We start from the raw sequence: 17,228 nt of genomic DNA, 5'->3' as shown, positions 1-17,228 counted from the left end.
CAGGGGTTGTTTGTCATGGTTCGGGCGAGGCCCCTTAGTTACAGTGAAGTGATTTGATATTGAGATAAAAATGGTTGCATTGGACCGTTAAACTCTGCATTGTTGTGGATACAGCAAATGGTTTTGAGTTGCTAATAGAATACACATTAACAGCAACCAAGCATCCGGATTGTGTGGGTGTATGTCGATAAAAGATCTGATCAGTGATAACAACTGGACAGAAGGGTTTGCCATGTACACAGGTGACACCTGTCTTGGCAGGTGTCTTGGCAGCTGGCACCTCTTTACTGATTCGCTCTTATTTGGAAGCCCAACCAAATATAAGGCATGCACCCAGGAGCCCAGCAAGCCAGTCATCCAGGTAAGATATTTCAGATTTTTTGTAAGTTTGTAGAAAAATAATTGTATTACTCATTTCCCTTGACAATACTATGTTTGGGGTGTTTCTGATGTGTCTAAAGTTGTCTTTACACTAGTCTACCATATGTAGAATCCATTTGGCATGCCCTTTAGATGTTTTACTGCTTATACATTCCGGTCCTTCTCACAGAAAGGTTGTTGTGTGGTGTCAAGGGATAACCATTTGTATTTTTCTTTGGGCCGTAAGGATGAAGGGGTCACTGCAATGCTTCGTGGTTCTGCTGCTTACTGGTAAGTAGTAGATAGTGAGCAAGTAATTTTTTGCGGACATGACTGTAGAATACTGTATTATAAACGGGGTGGTTCGAGCCCTGAAGGGTGATTGGCAGAAAGCCATGGTACAGCAGACCATATACACAATTGACAACAAAAAAAAACTATTTACTGTTCTAATTACGTTGGCAACCAGTTTATAATAGCAATATGCTACCTTGGGGGTTTGTGGTATATGGCCAATATACCATGGCTAATGACTTTTTCCAGGCACACCTTGTTGCGTTAAGTACAGCCGTTAGCCTTGGTATATGAGGGGATAATCAATGAGGGGCTATGCATTCTAAGGAAAATGATGAACGACGTGGAAGGTGTGTTCCACGACACGGTAGCAGAGTGAGACTGGCCTTCCACGGAGTTGCATTATTTTCCAGATTATTTACCGTGCAAATATACAGTGCGTTATTGGAAATACTGAACACACTAGAAAGCCATTCAAGTCAATCAGAAAAAAGTATTCAACAATGCCATGGTATAATCTTTTTTTCTTCTTATTTTTTTACTATCTGTGGTATAATGGCCATATACCACACCCCCCCAGGCCTTATCACTTAATTATACCATGGAATTGTGACGTATTCCTTTCTGATTGGTTTGAAGGGATTTCTAGAGTGTGCATTATTTACCTACAGTATATAACGCACAGGACATTTACATGAATTCAATGGTTATAGTACATTTTTCCAAGTTTTGTTTGAGCTGCTTTTGAACGTAAAAGTCAAATTGAAAACAGTATTGGTATTGTTGAATTATATTTTAATAATAGCAAGCTAGGACTGATAGTTTTGGTTAGCTAAACTAGGAAATATGTTTGTTTGGTTACCTCGACAACTACTGTAGGTAGTAAACTTGCAAGCTACTTCAGTGGATGTTGAACACATTTCTACTGGCAAATGAACACATTTCTAGTGGCAAGTATGTTAAATTATATTATATAGTAGTACTACACATGATGATAGAGAGAGAGAGAGAGAGAATCTCACCATAATAGTTCAGGAACAAAAAAGAGCAAGAGGCAATGAACTAACATTTATAACATTTATAACATGCGATGTTAGGATTCAAAATCTGAGGTGTTGACATGATAGTATTCCTGTAAGGTTAACCTCCAATCAGATATCTACATTATGTAATCACAACAGAACCTCCGCTACCCAGAGGTGTGACTATGGGGATTGGTGAGATCAACACAGAGACGGCTGAATTCCTGAGAAGACAATAAAAACTTTTGCAAGGAGTGTTAATACGAAGAGTCACGTCGGGGGCTGCCCTACAGTAGGCTGGACAATAGAATGAGTCAAAATTCACCCAAGGCTGAAAAATGGCAAAAGAACGTTGGCTAAGCTGGAACACTAGCAAGAGCCCATAGCAATGAATGGAATAGAACGTTCGCAGAGCCTGTTTTGATTGGGAGTGACACTTAGAATTCCATTTCGCCAAAATCGCACCAAAAAATGTACATGTTTTTATTTTACCACAACAATCTGTTCTTAGGACGAAAAATAACAACTTGTATAGAAAGTAAACATCTGCACCTCGATGGTGCCAAGTGTGTTTATGTCTGCATGAAGAGGAAGTAGAGAAATATAAAAACTTTTGACTATTTCTGGTCAAGCGATCGATGACAGCAGAGTTCATTGCCCAACCTTATGTAATTAGAAAGAGGAGATTATCCTGATTAAAATGGTGTCCGACTTGAACAAATCTAAATATACACATTGGAGATATTTGGCGAAATATACCAGCCAGCATGCCTCACAATGTGGGGAGCTCAGCGTTCCATGGGCAAAAGGTGGCAAAATAGACAGACACGCCTATATTTCCCTATAGTAAACAATGGGACGACCTCAGAGTTCTTTAACTTGTTATTTACTTGTTGTTTAACTACCAGCAACGTGGGCAGATCTCATTGCCAACAATAGCAAACAGGCATTGTGATGTAGAACAATAAGCTGGGAATAGAACGTTTGGAAGGCGAGTTGGTGACACAGTGCTCAATAGAACTATTAGGTTGAAAACTAATTAGGGTGAAAAACGCCCTAAAATAAGGCCTGTTTTTTTCTGGATTACTTCAAAACTACGGCAAGCACCTGTGCATATGGGAATATTATGAAACTGGGCCCACGGTGGATGCAATGAACTAGTTATTATCCGAAAAAAGCATGGTTGAAAATGCCGTGTGTCCAGCCTACCAACAGCACTAGACAATCGAGGGATACTACAGTGTGTAGTATAGTATTCTACAAAATTAGATAGTAAGGGACAGATAGCTATTTACTACTGGGGAAGAGGGGTGATCCAAAATAGGGTGGGTTGTAAAACTTTTTTTTGTTGCTCTGGGGAGATTTTTAAAATGTATTTGGGTACAGGGGAGGGTAGTGCATTTTTCCCCCGGTTTACATTTGCTATTTGCAGGTTTTACTTGCATGTGTCTCCCCTTTATCAAGGTGTTTAGTACTTTCCTTACGCACTACGCTTTTCCATGTGCTAACTTTTACTATACCACAGGTCACTATAGTCTACCTGTCTAATGGTCTATCCTGCACTCATAGTAACCATTCATAGTAACAATAGTGGTAGGTGGATTGTTTGTCCAGATCTTCAATAGGCTAACTAGCAATCATACCACACATAAAAGCATTCAAAACTGCATTAATTGTAATATGACTCCATAAGAACCAAAAGGAATAAGGATAGGCAGTGGAGAGGCCAGGTGCATCATTGTGCATGAAAGAACAGTCAAGATGTGACACACAGCTCAAATCTCCTCTATTGATGTTGTTTAGGGACAATACAATTATCCTACCTAGATTAGCCTACAACACTACAATGCAATGAATAATAGCATTATTGTTTTCAAGCAAGTACAACATTCTACTCTAGGCTGCATTGAAAATTAAATTGGAATAACTTGAATAACTCATTTTAGATCAGTTGTGAGTATACTCTCGACAGATAAGGCACAGTAGCAGTCTAAAAGTATTGGCTCTATTTTTACTTCTGATAATGCACTCTGTCTGTTGCAGATCATCATTCTCCCAAGTCCTTCTATAATAATGTGGCCACATATGCCTCCAGCAGGCCCATTTATTCAGGAAAGCTTAACACATGCCCTGTCTCCTCTCCAATCTGAGCGGTTATTCTTTGCGCACCTAGAACCAACGCTTCAATATAGCCTAAATATTTATCATTTAACTTATAAATTGTATTACGTTTTATATATGGCATAACACAACCAGTCACAATGTTTTAATCTGATTAGGCTACTTCAAAAGTCTCTTCAAGGCCTGCGCACATTCATCCCAAATATAATTTCATCCTCATCAAAATGGCTTGACATTGATTAGTGTAAAGTAGCCTACATGTCAGATAAAGAAAAATGCCACAACATCATGAGAAAGCATGCAGGTTGTTAAGCTACAGATTAAATAAATTATGATGAACTTCACAGGGTGGTGAAAGTGCACAGTCATGAGGTTGATGCTCCTTTCCAATAAATATCTAGGGTCTTATTATGGTGAATGATAATCGATGCTTGGCTGCCATTTGGCAATAAAAGTAATCTTGCACTTTTGTCCATAATAATCTCATCATGTAGTGGGCTATACCTCCACTGTATCTGGGAACTGTTGGCTAGAGTGCACATACCAATACCAGAGTGGGCACATTCAGTAAAGACTACCTATAAACAAAAACATTTTGTGACAAAACCATCAGTAGGCACAGAGGTGATAATGCAATTTTTTTATTCGGTATGTGGGAATTTAACCTCAAAATAAATGTTTATGCGGCTACATATTCACACACAGACTTTTATCTGCAACAAGTCAATTTGATGGAAACACAATTCTGATAGGAAAATGGTCCAGGGTTTCCCTTAGCCGATAGACCTAATTGCCATCTTTTTGGCCCCCGAAAAATACAAAGCTGATAACAATATAATGCTTATCGTTATACAACATTTTCTGATAAATGAATAAATTAGACACCTTCTGAAGCCTACATCTATTTCTGAGTAGCAGACACAGTAGCCATCTAACAAAGTAATGCATGTCGGTGTTGTATGTAGCATGCCACCAGCATATCTCTATATCTCTCTGGGGCTAGGCCTAAGCTTCTCTTTCTTTATGTAGGCTATATATTTTTAGATTAATATCATACAGTGGAAACCTACAGGCCAATTCTTCTCTGCAGATCCTCTCAAGCGCTGTCCGATTGGACGGGGAGCGTCGCTGCACAGCTATTTTCAGGTCTCTCCAGAGATATTCATCTTTCCCTCGATCCTGACTATTCTCCCAGTCCATGCCGCTAATAACATCCTCACAGCATGATTCTGCCACCACCATGCTTCAACATAGGGATGCTGCCAGGTTTCCTCCAAATGTGACGCTTGGCACGAAGGCCAAAGTGTTCAATCTTGGTTTCATCAGATCAGAGAATCTTGTTTCTCATGGTCTGAGAGTCCTTCAGGTGCCTTTTGGAAAACTCCAAGCGGGCTATCATGTGCCTTTTACTGAGGAATGGCTTCTGTCTGGTCTCTCTCCCATCGAGGCCTGATTGGTGGAGTACTGCAGAGATAATTGTGCTTCTGGGAGGTTCTCCCATCTTCACAGAGGAACTCTGGCACTCTGTCAGAGTGACCATTGGGTTCTTGGTCACCCCCCTGACCAAGGCCCTTCTCCCCCGAATGCTCAGTTTGGCCGGGCGGCTAGCTCTAGAAAGAGTCTTGGTGATTCCAAACTCCTTCCATTTAAGAATTGTGGAGGCCACTGTGTTCTTGGGGACCTTCAATGCAGCAGACATTTTTTGGTACCCTTCCCCAGATCTGTGCCTTGACACAATCCTGTCTCGGAGCTCTATGGACAATTCCTTTGACCTCATTGCTTGGTTTTTGCTCTCACATGCACTGTCAACTGTGGGACCTGATATAGACATGTGTGTGCCTTTCCAAATCATGTCCTATCAATTGAATTTACCCCAGATGGACTCCAATCAAATTGTAGAAGCATCTCAAGGATGATCAATGGAAACAGGATGCTCAATTTTGAGTCTCATAACAAAGGGTCTGAATACTGAAGTATTTAATCTTTTTAATGCATTTGCAAAAATGTCAAAAAACCTTTGTATTTATGGGGTGTTGTGTGTAGATTGTTGAGGATTTGTATTTATTTGATACATTTTAGAATAAAGCTTTAACGTAACAAATATGGAAAAAGTGAAGGGGTCTGAATATTTTCAGAATACACTGTAAGCCGATAGGCCTATGCCTAGGCTATAAACTTTTGCATATGCTACACATCAAAACGCAAGGATTTTTGTTGTTGTTATGGGCTGTTTTTAAGGACAATTAAATGTGCTAATATCCCTTGTCTATTGACGGCGCTGGCTGTGCCAGGTCGGATCTGAAAGGATGTACATTTCTCAAATATCCAGTAAATTAAAATCTTCACAGTCACATTGTCTAGCAGAAACTCTGGAATATATATAATGCTTTTATACATATTTTAGAATATTCACATGAAAATGTGTCTCCAATTGGATGGAAACTTAGCTGAAACTTAGCTGTAGACACCCTAAAGAGTGAAGTGAGCTAGTCCAGTATCAATTTGATTATACCTGCACATCATGGTTCACCAGCAGCCCCAAGCATCTAAAGAATAGCCGATAGCTACAGACCAGACAAACAAGCTTGAAAGAATTCTACTTAAACTCCCCCCTCATTCTTATCTGGAGGTTGAGCATATTTTTTTGTCTGTATCTCTGCAATGTGTCTATCTCTGTAGCCTAATTGTATATATTTATGTAAAAAATTTGACAATGGTAATAAGTCCCTGACTTTATTGTGCAATCCCAGTCACTTTTTAAAATCTTTGTCTATATATGTATTTTGTTAACTGATAAAATCAATCATTCCTAAGCTGTGCAGCATCAATGTGATGAATGAACAGAGACATCTGTTACAAAACACCAAGAAGTTTAATGACATTGTGAGATTGTCAAGCCAAGCCTTAGATACTGGGTAAGCTTACAAGGTAGGGAGTGCGGTTGTCCATGACTAAAAAAATAAAATTCTTACAGCATGGCAAAGATTCAAAACAGCCGAAATTGTAAAATTGCTTTATTCAACATGTTGGAGTTGCGTGAGGCTTAGAGCTCACAACTCAAAAGGCAACAGAAATAGGATTTGTCTTATTTCTACAGATATATATGGATTGTGTATAAAGCCAGGCACATTTAACCGTTAGGCTATTGATTACAGACCTAATTAAGATGGGTTTTCCTCTCTCCTCACTTTTCTTAGACAAGGCAAGGGTTGTTTTTTCTTCTCACTCGACTGCTGCCTCCGCCGCATTGTTCTCAACACCAATATACTGGTTAACTTTTCCATTATGCACATAGCAACATGGTCTAGGAAAAGGTACCAATTCAACTGCGCATAGAAGATTAAGCTATGTTTCAGAACTGCGGACAGCGACCGCTATCTAACGCTGGTGAAAGCACATTGGTCATAAAATAATACAACTTCGGTGGAAAATGTGTTGCATATATTTTATATAATTATGAATATGTAGAAAATCTGATTTCCCCCTAGCTGATCATTGGTCACAGTGTAATGAAACTGTCACGTCTGCACCCGCTCCCCCTCTCTGGTGCTCGAGGCTGGCATTGCTACTCATCATTATGCACACCTGTCACCATCGTTACACGCATAAGTGCTTCTATGGACTCACCAGGACTCCATCACGTTAATAATTACCTCCCCTATATCTGTCACTTCCTCAGTTTCTTTCCCGAGTCAGCATTAATGTCGTTATGTTTCCCATGTCCGACGCTGTTCGTGTTTTGTTTCCTCTCTGTTTATTCATTAAATATTCACTCCCTGTACTTGCTTCTCGTCTCCTAGCGTCTATCCTTACAAAATGCTGATACCACTATTTGAAGCATGAGGGAGTTTTTAGTTTTTGTTGGTGACGTCGGGTCCGGGTGCCACTGTCGAAGCAACCGGGGATGCCTCAGCTGGCTCGTCAGGCTCCCATACCTCAGTTGGTGCAAGAGGTTATCAAGCTTTGGTTGGTTTGGCAGGCTACGATGCCATGACTCAGCCGGCTCGTCAGGTTTCCACGCCTCGGCCGGCCTGTCAGGCTTGCCCAGGTAGGACGCCAGGTGGTGCCCCTAGAAGAGGGGGGGGGGGTACTGTCACATCTGCTCCCACTCCCTCTGGTGCATGTAGCCGCCATCGTTCCGTGCATCACCAGTTCATCGGACTCCCCTGGACTCAATGATGTTATTAATTACCTCTCCTATATCTGTCACCTACTCAGTTTCTTTCCAGAGTCAGCATTATTGTCGTTATGTGTCCCTTGTCCAGACACTGTTCGTGTTTTGTTTCCTGTCTGTTTATTCATAAACTATTCACTCCCTGTACTTGCTTCTCGTCTCCCAGCGTCTGTACTTACAGAAATAGACAGGAAGAATGAGCTCGTCTGTGGTGGTTGGTGAACACTCAAGCTTCTTGCCCGTAGCCCTGTCTGGGGTCTATTGTACCACAAAAGCATAAAGTCATACCAACATTTATAAACACAGGATCGCTACAGTTATTGTTATGTGTTCTTGTCAACATTATTTTGAGTTAATTATATGAGTGGGAGGGTGTTAATTTTATTTTACAGTACAAGGGGAGGGTCATGTGGAAATATTTGGGGGGATGCATTTTTGGGGGATGACACCTTGAGTTGGACCTGCCTCTCCCCCCAGTAAATTTCAAACTGTCCCTAAGTTCTACACATGATCTAGGGATACTACAGTGTGAAGTATACTATGGTATACTGTATTACACTTCACTTACGGAATTTTATAGTAAACTGTAGTAATTTTGTTGTTTTTCTCCTGAAAATGACCAAGGTTGTCTTTGTCTTCAAGCTAAACTGAGTCAGATAACAAAGGTTTTTTTCCCTAACTAAATCATAATATTGTCATTATGTAGCACTATGTAGCAATAACCTTACTATTAACTTTACCTTCAGAATTTATGTTGCCTCAAAAATAGATAGTGTGATGTTGATGGCTTGCATAATTATTATCCTTAGTGAACTGAAAACAATTTCCGTAGATTTTATGAACATTTTTGAAACATTGTTTTCTAGGACTTTGCTCTGCTGGGCCAGCAGGGAAAGAGTTTGCCACAGCCTTCATGCAAAATTATATTGAAGACTATAAAGGCTCAAGCTTTAAGATTGAAGTGGCATCTCCCCCCACCTCCCTCCAACCCACTGAGGTCAAGGTAACTGCCCTTGGGAAGGTCTATGAGAAGACAGTTGACCCTGGTAAAAGCATGTCCTTTGACCTACCCAAAGGAGTAGAGATGATTGGCAGTAAAAAGAACCTCCCCACTGTCCTGATCGAAGCTTCCCAGGAGGTCACAGTGTTGTCACTCAACTACAAAAAGGAAACTGCTGACACCTCTGTTGTCTACCCCGTGAAGGACTGGGGAACAGAGTACTTCATCTTCACCCCCATGTCGACCGCTGGTGATAGGTTCTCCAAAGAGTTTTCCATCATCAACTACAAAGAGAAGAACTTTGGGGTTGAGGTCTATCTGACTGGCCCGGTGACATTCCAAAGGCAAAAGTATTTTGCAGGCAGTAAGCTGACAATCGATCTTTTGCCCTTTGAGAGTGTACAGATTCAGAGCCAGTTTGATCTGAGTGGCACCAACGTGATCTCCAAGTTTCCAGTAGGAGTTCTCTCAGGACACAGCTGTACTAAGAAATATACTGGCTGCAACCATGTCTATGAGCAGCTCCAGCCCGTTAAGAGTTGGGGGAAGGAATTCATTGTTGCACCACTGCCTTTCCATAAAGACATCAACAGATATGATAGTCTTTATATCCAAACATCGCAGTTCACTCAAGTCAAAGTCATTCAAACTGGTATCGATTTCCTTACACTACCAATGTTCCCAGGACAATCATTGGAGCTCATTGTCACCTGGCCAAATTCCTATTACTTGAGTGCTGACAAAGGCATTCAGGTCCTGTATGAGTTCAACGGAGGTGACATAGGAAAGAAGCAATACTACGACCCTTTTCTGTTCACCATTCTACCAACTGATCAATTCAGCACTTCATACTCTCTAGAAGGGCAAGCTGGCTTCCACAACATGTTCGTAATGGTGGCTCTTACCAAGGACCTGGGTGGGTTCACGGTAGACAAGCTCCCAATGCCCTTAAAAATTGAGTGGCACAAAGTGGACGGAACTGAGTACTCATGGGCTGAGGTCTTGTATGGTACTGGAGCTAGCTTCCACCAGATAGCCCACGCTAACTCCCCATTCGCTATCTACAGCATTGGTGGAGCTTATGCCAATGGCTATGGATCGCCTGCCTCTGGTAACCCAGGTATGTCAATCAAATGTGTCATATTGTGTTTCAAGCAACAGGGATTCTCCCAAGGGTGACTGGTGAACACTAGCTGTGACAGTATAACCATACTTTTCTTATAATTTCTGCCCTTAATCCTCCCAAAAGATGCCCCTGAATGCCCAAAGAACAGTCACTATGAGGTGTGTGGAAGGGGCTGCCCTGCCACCTGTGACGACCCAGAAGGTCTCTCCATGTGCAAAACCAGTTGTGTGAAGGGCTGTACGTGTGACAAGGGCTATGTGCTTAATGGAAAAAAGTGTGTTCCCAAGTCACAGTGTGGCTGCCTGTACAATGATCGCTTTGTGAAAGCTGGAGCATCCCTCTGGGTTGATGAGCACTGCATCGAGAGGTGTACTTGCAACTCATCCAGCTTGAAAATGGAATGCAAGAGCACTGGCTGTCCTCTTGGGCAAGAGTGCCAGATGGTTGATGGGAAGAGAGACTGCCACCCGATGGCCTATTCCACATGTATGGTGTCTGGTGACCCACACTACCGCACCTTCGATGGCCACCATTACAGCTTCCAGGGTACCTGTGTGTATCAGATGGCTGGTGTTTGCACCAATAACAAAGCCCTTGAGCACTTTGATGTCCTAGTGCAAAATGATGGCCGTGGTAAAAAAGCAGGGTCCAGCACTAAGTTGGTGGAGGTTGTTGTTTATGGACACACCATTATCATCAGTAAAGAGCACAAAGGTTTAGTTCTGGTGAGTTATGTTGGGATATATTCACTCTTATAAACTGGGTGGTTCGAATATTGAATGCTGATTGGCTGACAGCCATGGTATATCAGACCATAAACCACGGGTATGACAAAACATGGATTTTTACTGCTCTAATTACTTTGGTAACCAGTTGATAATATCAATAAGGCACTTCGGGGTTTGTGATATATGGCCACTATACCACGGCTAAGGGCTGTGTCCAGGCACTCCTTGATTCGTTGTACATAAGAACAGCCCTTAGCCGTAGTTTATTGGCCATATACCACACCTCCTCGGTCCTTATCGCTTAATTATTCACTGTTTGTTGTAAATAGATATATCTGTATCTCTTCTTGATTCATCCATTCCATCCATATTCAAACATTCTACATTTTCTCTTCAGGTAGATGAAGAGCTTACCAACCTCCCAGTCAAACTGCTGAAAGGTAAGGTGCAAGTGTACCTGAGTGGTGGCTTTGCAGTGATTCACACTGACTTTGGGGTGAAAGTGTCCTACGACTGGCACTCCACATCATTTGTCACCATCCCCCACACTTATTCTGGTGCAATGTGTGGCATGTGTGGTAACTACAACTTCAAACTCAACGATGACATGCAGATGAAGAATGGAAAGCAAGCCGCCACTCCAGAGGAGTTAGGTCAGAGCTGGAGAGTTGCAGAGATCCCTGGTTGCGTCCATGGCTGTAAAGACAAGAACCATTGTCCGAACTGTGACATCACGCAGAAAGAGAATTTTGAGACCAATGAGTTCTGTGGTAAAATCCGAGACCCCAAAGGACCCTTCCGCAACTGCCACGCCAAGGTGGACCCCAGCAGCTTCTTCGATGACTGTGTTTACGATGTATGCCTTAACAATGGCAACAAGAACACACTCTGCAGTAGCCTCCAAACGTACACTGCAGCATGCCAGCAGAATGGAGCTGAGGTCTTTGCATGGAGGTCCAAAGACTTCTGCGGTGAGTCAGACTTTCCATTTTTCAAATTGAACTTATATCAGTATTATTCTTCAGTTGCTGCCCAAAATGCACTAATCAAATGTTCATTAATTCTATTTATCTCCAGAGTTCAAACACCCTGCGAATAGTCACTATAAGATTTGTGCAAATGGCTGCCCTGCTACTTGTAATAGCATGTCTGCCCCCACCAGCTGTAAGACTCTGTGTCAGGAAGGATGGGCTTGTGATGCTGGTTTCATTCTCAGTGGAGACCAATGTGTGCCCCTGTCGCAATGTGGTTGTCTTTACAATGATAGATATTACAAAAATGGCCAAGTCTTCCATCCCAATGGGCTCTGTCAGGAGGAGTGCACATGCAATGGCAAGGTAGGTTTACTTTGATCTTAGTAAGGTATGCCTAATGTCATATATTTGCCTTTAAGTCCATTTTCTGTATTTTTGTTTAAATTCTGTAAATACTTCAAATGAAGCTGTATGTGTATTAACATTTTGAAACAATGTATGGTTTAGTTGAACATTTAAATATTTGAGCAAAGAAACATGTTTGACCTTGATCAAATCAAGTGTTAAGCTATACATCTAAACAATAAAAGTTTTGATGTGAAGGATATTTTCATGGCTTAATTATGTATGTGTTATGTTATTTACCAGGTGAATTGTGTGAAGTTCAGCTGTGGCCCCCATGAGACGTGTGAGGTGAAGAACGGTGTCAGGGATTGCCAGGCTGTTGGAAAGGGAGTCTGCACCATCTCAGGTGACCCACATTACAAGACCTTTGACAACAGCTTATATGACTTCCAAGGTACCTGCACCTACACTGCAGCTCAAGGCTGCTATCTAGAGGGCACACGCCTCAACCCCTTCTCTGTTGTGGTGGAGAATGAGAAGTGGTACGCCATGTCAAATAATCCAAAGGTGTCTGTTGCCAAGCTTGTGGCTGTAGAAGTCTATGGTAATACCCTGGTTCTAAGGAAGAATCAAGCAGGAATGATAATGGTTAGTATTTCATTTGACTGTATGACAAATGCACACATACTCTTTTTGTGTTTGATTAATTAACATGAGACAATTCCGTAATCACTTTCAGAAAATAAGAGGTCATAAAGTATACAACTAACCTAGTGCATATAATTAGAAGAGGCTTGATACTAGCCATTTGTTATGGTCACATTTGATATGCCATTCATCCAGGTCAATGGAATTATGATGAGCCTCCCTGTGAATCTTAACAATGGAGCAGTGCAGGCCTACCAAGAGGGCACCTATGATGTCATCACAACAGACTTCGGCCTGAGAGTCACCTATGACCTTGTGTACCACATCATTGTCACCGTCCCTGGCAACTACCGGGGCAAGACCTGTGGTCTGTGTGGCAATTTCAACGATAACAAGAATGATGAGTTTCAACTGCCTGATGGGAAATTAACCAAGGACCTCCTGACCTTTGGCGCAGCCTGGAAGATCAGTGTGCCACATGTGGTTTGTGAGGATGGCTGCAGCGGAGACTTCTGCCCCAAGTGTGAGGCAAAGAAGAAACTCATATTTGAGGCTGACTGTAGCATCATCACAAACCCTCAAGGTCCCTTCGTCGCCTGCCACAATGTGATAGACCCCACCTCTTACTTCAGAGATTGTGTCTATGATGTCTGCTTGTCTGAGGGAGACCGTAAGGTTCTCTGTCAAAGCATATCAGCGTACATGATTGACTGCCAGGACTTTGGGGTGAACATCAGTAACTGGAGAACAGCAACCTTCTGTCGTAAGTATTTAGAAGTCTGTGGATTGGGACACATTTGGCTTTGGCTTTCTTTTGTATATATATTCGGTCTGTATATTCTGATGATTGTTTTCAGCACCATTTCATCAGGTCAAATTCCTGGTACATGTAAATGTATTTGGCGAATTTGATTCTTGAGTGTTATGGCTGGACACAATATTGCATGTCTAATCACTTCTAATAATATATAATATATGCCATTTAGCAGACGCTTTTATCCAAAGCGACTTACAGTCATGTGTGCATACATTCTACGTATGGGTGGTCCCGGGAATCGAACCCACTACCCTGGCGTTACAAGCGCCATGCTCTACCAACTGAGCTAATCACAAGTCTTTTCCTGTGTAGCCCTGGACTGTCCTGCCAACAGCCACTACCAGAGCTGCTCTGAGATCTGTGCCAAACCATGTCCCGGCCTCTCTGACATTATCACCTGCCCCACCACCTGTGCCGAGGGCTGTGCCTGCAATGCAGACAACTACTTCAATGGGACAGGCTGTGTTAAGTGGGACCTGTGCAGCTGTTACCACAAAGGACGCACATACAAGGTTGGTGTTTACCTAGAACATACACCAACAATGTGTAGTGTTTACTTTACAATAGAAGAATATGTTCCACAAATACACATTATTATTAGATATACACTACTGTTCAAAGGTTTGGGGTCACTTAGACATTTCCTTGTTTTTGAAAGAAAAGCAAATGTTTTGTCCATTTAAAATAACACCAAATTGATCATAAATACAGTGTACACATTGATAATGTTGTAAAGGACTATTGTAGCTGGAAACGGATGATTTTTTTTTTTTTACATACGTAGATATTCCATACAGAGGCCCATTATCAGCAACCATCCCTCCTGTGTTCCAATGGCACATTGCGTTAGCTAATCCAAGCTTATCATTTTAAAAGTCTAAATGATCATTAGAAAACACTTTTGCAATTATGTTAGCACAGCTGAACTGTTGTTCTGATTAAAAAAGCTATAAAACTGGCGTTCTTTAGACTAGTTGAGTATCTGGAGCATCAGCATTTGTGGGTTCGATTGAAGGCTCAAAATGGCACTTTCTTCTGAAACTCTATTCTTGTTCTGAGAAAATAAGGCTATTCCATGCAAGAAATTGCTAAGAAACTGAAGATCTCATACAATGCTGTGTTCTATTCTCATCACAGGACAGTGCAAACTGGCTCTAACCAGAATAGATAGAGGAATGGGAGGCCCCGGGGCACAACTGAGCAGGAGGACAAATACATTAGAGAATCTAGTTTGAGAAACAGACACCTCACAAGTCCGCAACTGGCAGCTTCATTAAATAGTACCCGCAAAACACCAATCTCAACGTCAACAGTGAAGAGGCGACTTCAGGATGCTATCCATCTAGGCAGAGTCGCAAAGAAAAAGCAATATCTCAGACTGGCCAATAAAAAGAAAAGATTAAGATGGGCAAAAGAACACAGACACGGGACAGAGAAACTCTGCCTAGAAGGCCAGCATCCCGGAGTCGCCTCCTCACTGTTGACGTTGAGACTGGTGTTTTGCGGGTAGTATTTCATGAAGCTGCCAGTTGAGGACTTGTGAGGCATCTGTTTCTCAAACTACATTATCTCATGTATTTGTCCAGTACATTGCCACAAAAACAATATACTATACCTATTTATCTCCCTCAGATTGGTGAGTCTGTGTTGTCAGAGGATTGCCAGGAGCTCTGCACCTGCTCTGCCTCCGGTGATGTGAAGTGTGAGACCACCAAGTGCAAGGCTGACGAGAGCTGCCAGGTCAAGGATGGTCACCGGGGCTGCTATCTCAAAAAGTGTTTGTTGGAGACTAATGGTGCCTTCACCCTTTTCAATGGAAGAAGTGGCGCAATCACAGCCATGGGGGCCTATGAGATCATCAAAGTTTGTGACAATGCTCTTGTGGAAGAGTGGTTCAGAGTGGTGGTGGCCTTGCAGGCCTGTGGGAAGACTGGCCTCAAGAGCGTTGTTGCTGTGTACGTCTACTTTAATGACCTGATCGTCACTGTTAACAGCAAGCATGAAACTTGGGTGAGTCACCTCATATATATATATATATATATTTATAGATTGTTAAATATTGTTTACGGATGACACCAATTCCCTTCAGTATCTAGGATTGTCAGATGGTATACTATTCCATCAGTGTTACTTTCTCTTTCAATATTGTTCACAGATAAACGGTAAGAAGGTGACTCTACCACGCCTGATGAGTAATGAGGTCTCAGTGAAGGTCAATCACAAGACAGTGATGATTGAGAGGATGTCAGGCCTTCAGGTGTCATACAGCCTCTCTCAGGAGATCATAGTGACAGTGAGTGCCCACATGGCTGACAAGGTGTGTGGAGCTTGTGGAAGACTGAATCCTTCAGGAGACATCCCGGGCCCTAGTCTCAACCGGACTATGCAGGAATACATGGATGGCTGGAATGCACCGGACTTCCCAACCTGCAGGCGAGTAACTGTATAAATCTGGAACGGATTCAAATCTGAAAAGCAATCAATAACATTCAAGTTGTGAAAATGTATACTTAATTAGGGTTAAAGCTACCTCAGTTGTATGCTCTTTGACCCCTTACAGTGGCGGCCGTTGAACACCATGGAACATTATTTCATCCACAAGCCATTTTAACTACCCAGATTAATCACCTCTGATAGAGAATCAGTCTTCAATAAATGTTTGTGATAACTTTAATTCTATTTTTACCGAACAATTGCATTTTGTGAAATTATTCTGTAAAAACCAAACAATAAAATGTCGACAAGAAAAGCATCAAGAACTGATGTATTGTCTCTATTGTACTTCTCCAGATGATAATTCATTCCATGGTCTTTTATTATGTTCTGCATAGGGGATTACATTAGGGGCAGACTATAAAAAATAGTTGATTATGTACACAGAAGTATATGGCCTCCTTCAGATGTCATGGCAGGACATACAGTGTGCAAGGGGTGTATAGACTTCCACTATCTTCATATTTCACTGTTTTAAATTAAATTTAAAAAGGGATTACAGCTGTGAAAAATGTTGGAGAAGATTCTTTCAACTTTGTCAAACTCTTATGGCAACATTTATCCATTGTTTTTGTCAAAATTCCTCAAGCTCATTACATTTGGTTGGGAAACTAACTTTTTCCCTGGGATTTGCTCCTTTCATATGTATTTTGATCCTGAAAAACTCTAGTCCCTGCAGGTGACAAGCATGCCCAAAACATGATGCTGGACATTAATACAGTAGTTACTATATTATACTAAAAGTATGTTTAACTATAGTAAAATGTAAACACTACAGTCATGTCCGCAACACTACAGTAAATACTGCATTAGTCCTTAAAACACTTCAGTGAGTACTGCTTTTTACAGACTTTATTAATGTAATGGCTTCTAAACGTGCCTCCACCAAGTATCAACTCTGGGATGTGAAGACATCTTCGTTTTTTACATTTGTATTCATTTTCATCCAGAGATTTCATCCTTCATCCAGCAAAATGTGAAGACTGTGCAAGGGGTATGTAGACTTTCACTGGTGACTAGTGTTTTCTGGGCATGGGGAATGTTTTATATGAACAAGGAACAAGCTTCTATTTGACTAGTCACCACAGCATTATTTCCTTGAAGTAACATACGCCTTTATGAAGGG

At 41.6% G+C, this 17,228-nt stretch overlaps 1 protein-coding gene across 1 annotated transcript; it reads left to right on the top strand.

The window, feature by feature from the left end:
* Positions 1–229: 229 nt before the first annotated feature.
* Positions 230–16,361, top strand: LOC124012368 (IgGFc-binding protein-like). Its single transcript, XM_046325914.1, has 12 exons — positions 230–361; positions 608–651; positions 8,838–10,091; positions 10,221–10,822; positions 11,223–11,796; positions 11,903–12,162; positions 12,448–12,792; positions 12,988–13,555; positions 13,922–14,121; positions 15,242–15,619; positions 15,765–16,042; positions 16,170–16,361. Exons 2-12 carry the CDS (start codon positions 609–611, stop codon positions 16,180–16,182), a joined length of 4,515 nt encoding a protein of 1,504 aa, XP_046181870.1. The 5' UTR covers positions 230–361; position 608; the 3' UTR covers positions 16,183–16,361.
* Positions 16,362–17,228: the final 867 nt, after the last annotated feature.

This window comes from Oncorhynchus gorbuscha, linkage group LG24 (assembly GCF_021184085.1).
Source record: "Oncorhynchus gorbuscha isolate QuinsamMale2020 ecotype Even-year linkage group LG24, OgorEven_v1.0, whole genome shotgun sequence".
Classification (NCBI taxonomy): Eukaryota; Metazoa; Chordata; class Actinopteri; order Salmoniformes; family Salmonidae; genus Oncorhynchus; species Oncorhynchus gorbuscha.
This window is presented reverse-complemented; position numbering and strand designations above follow the sequence as displayed.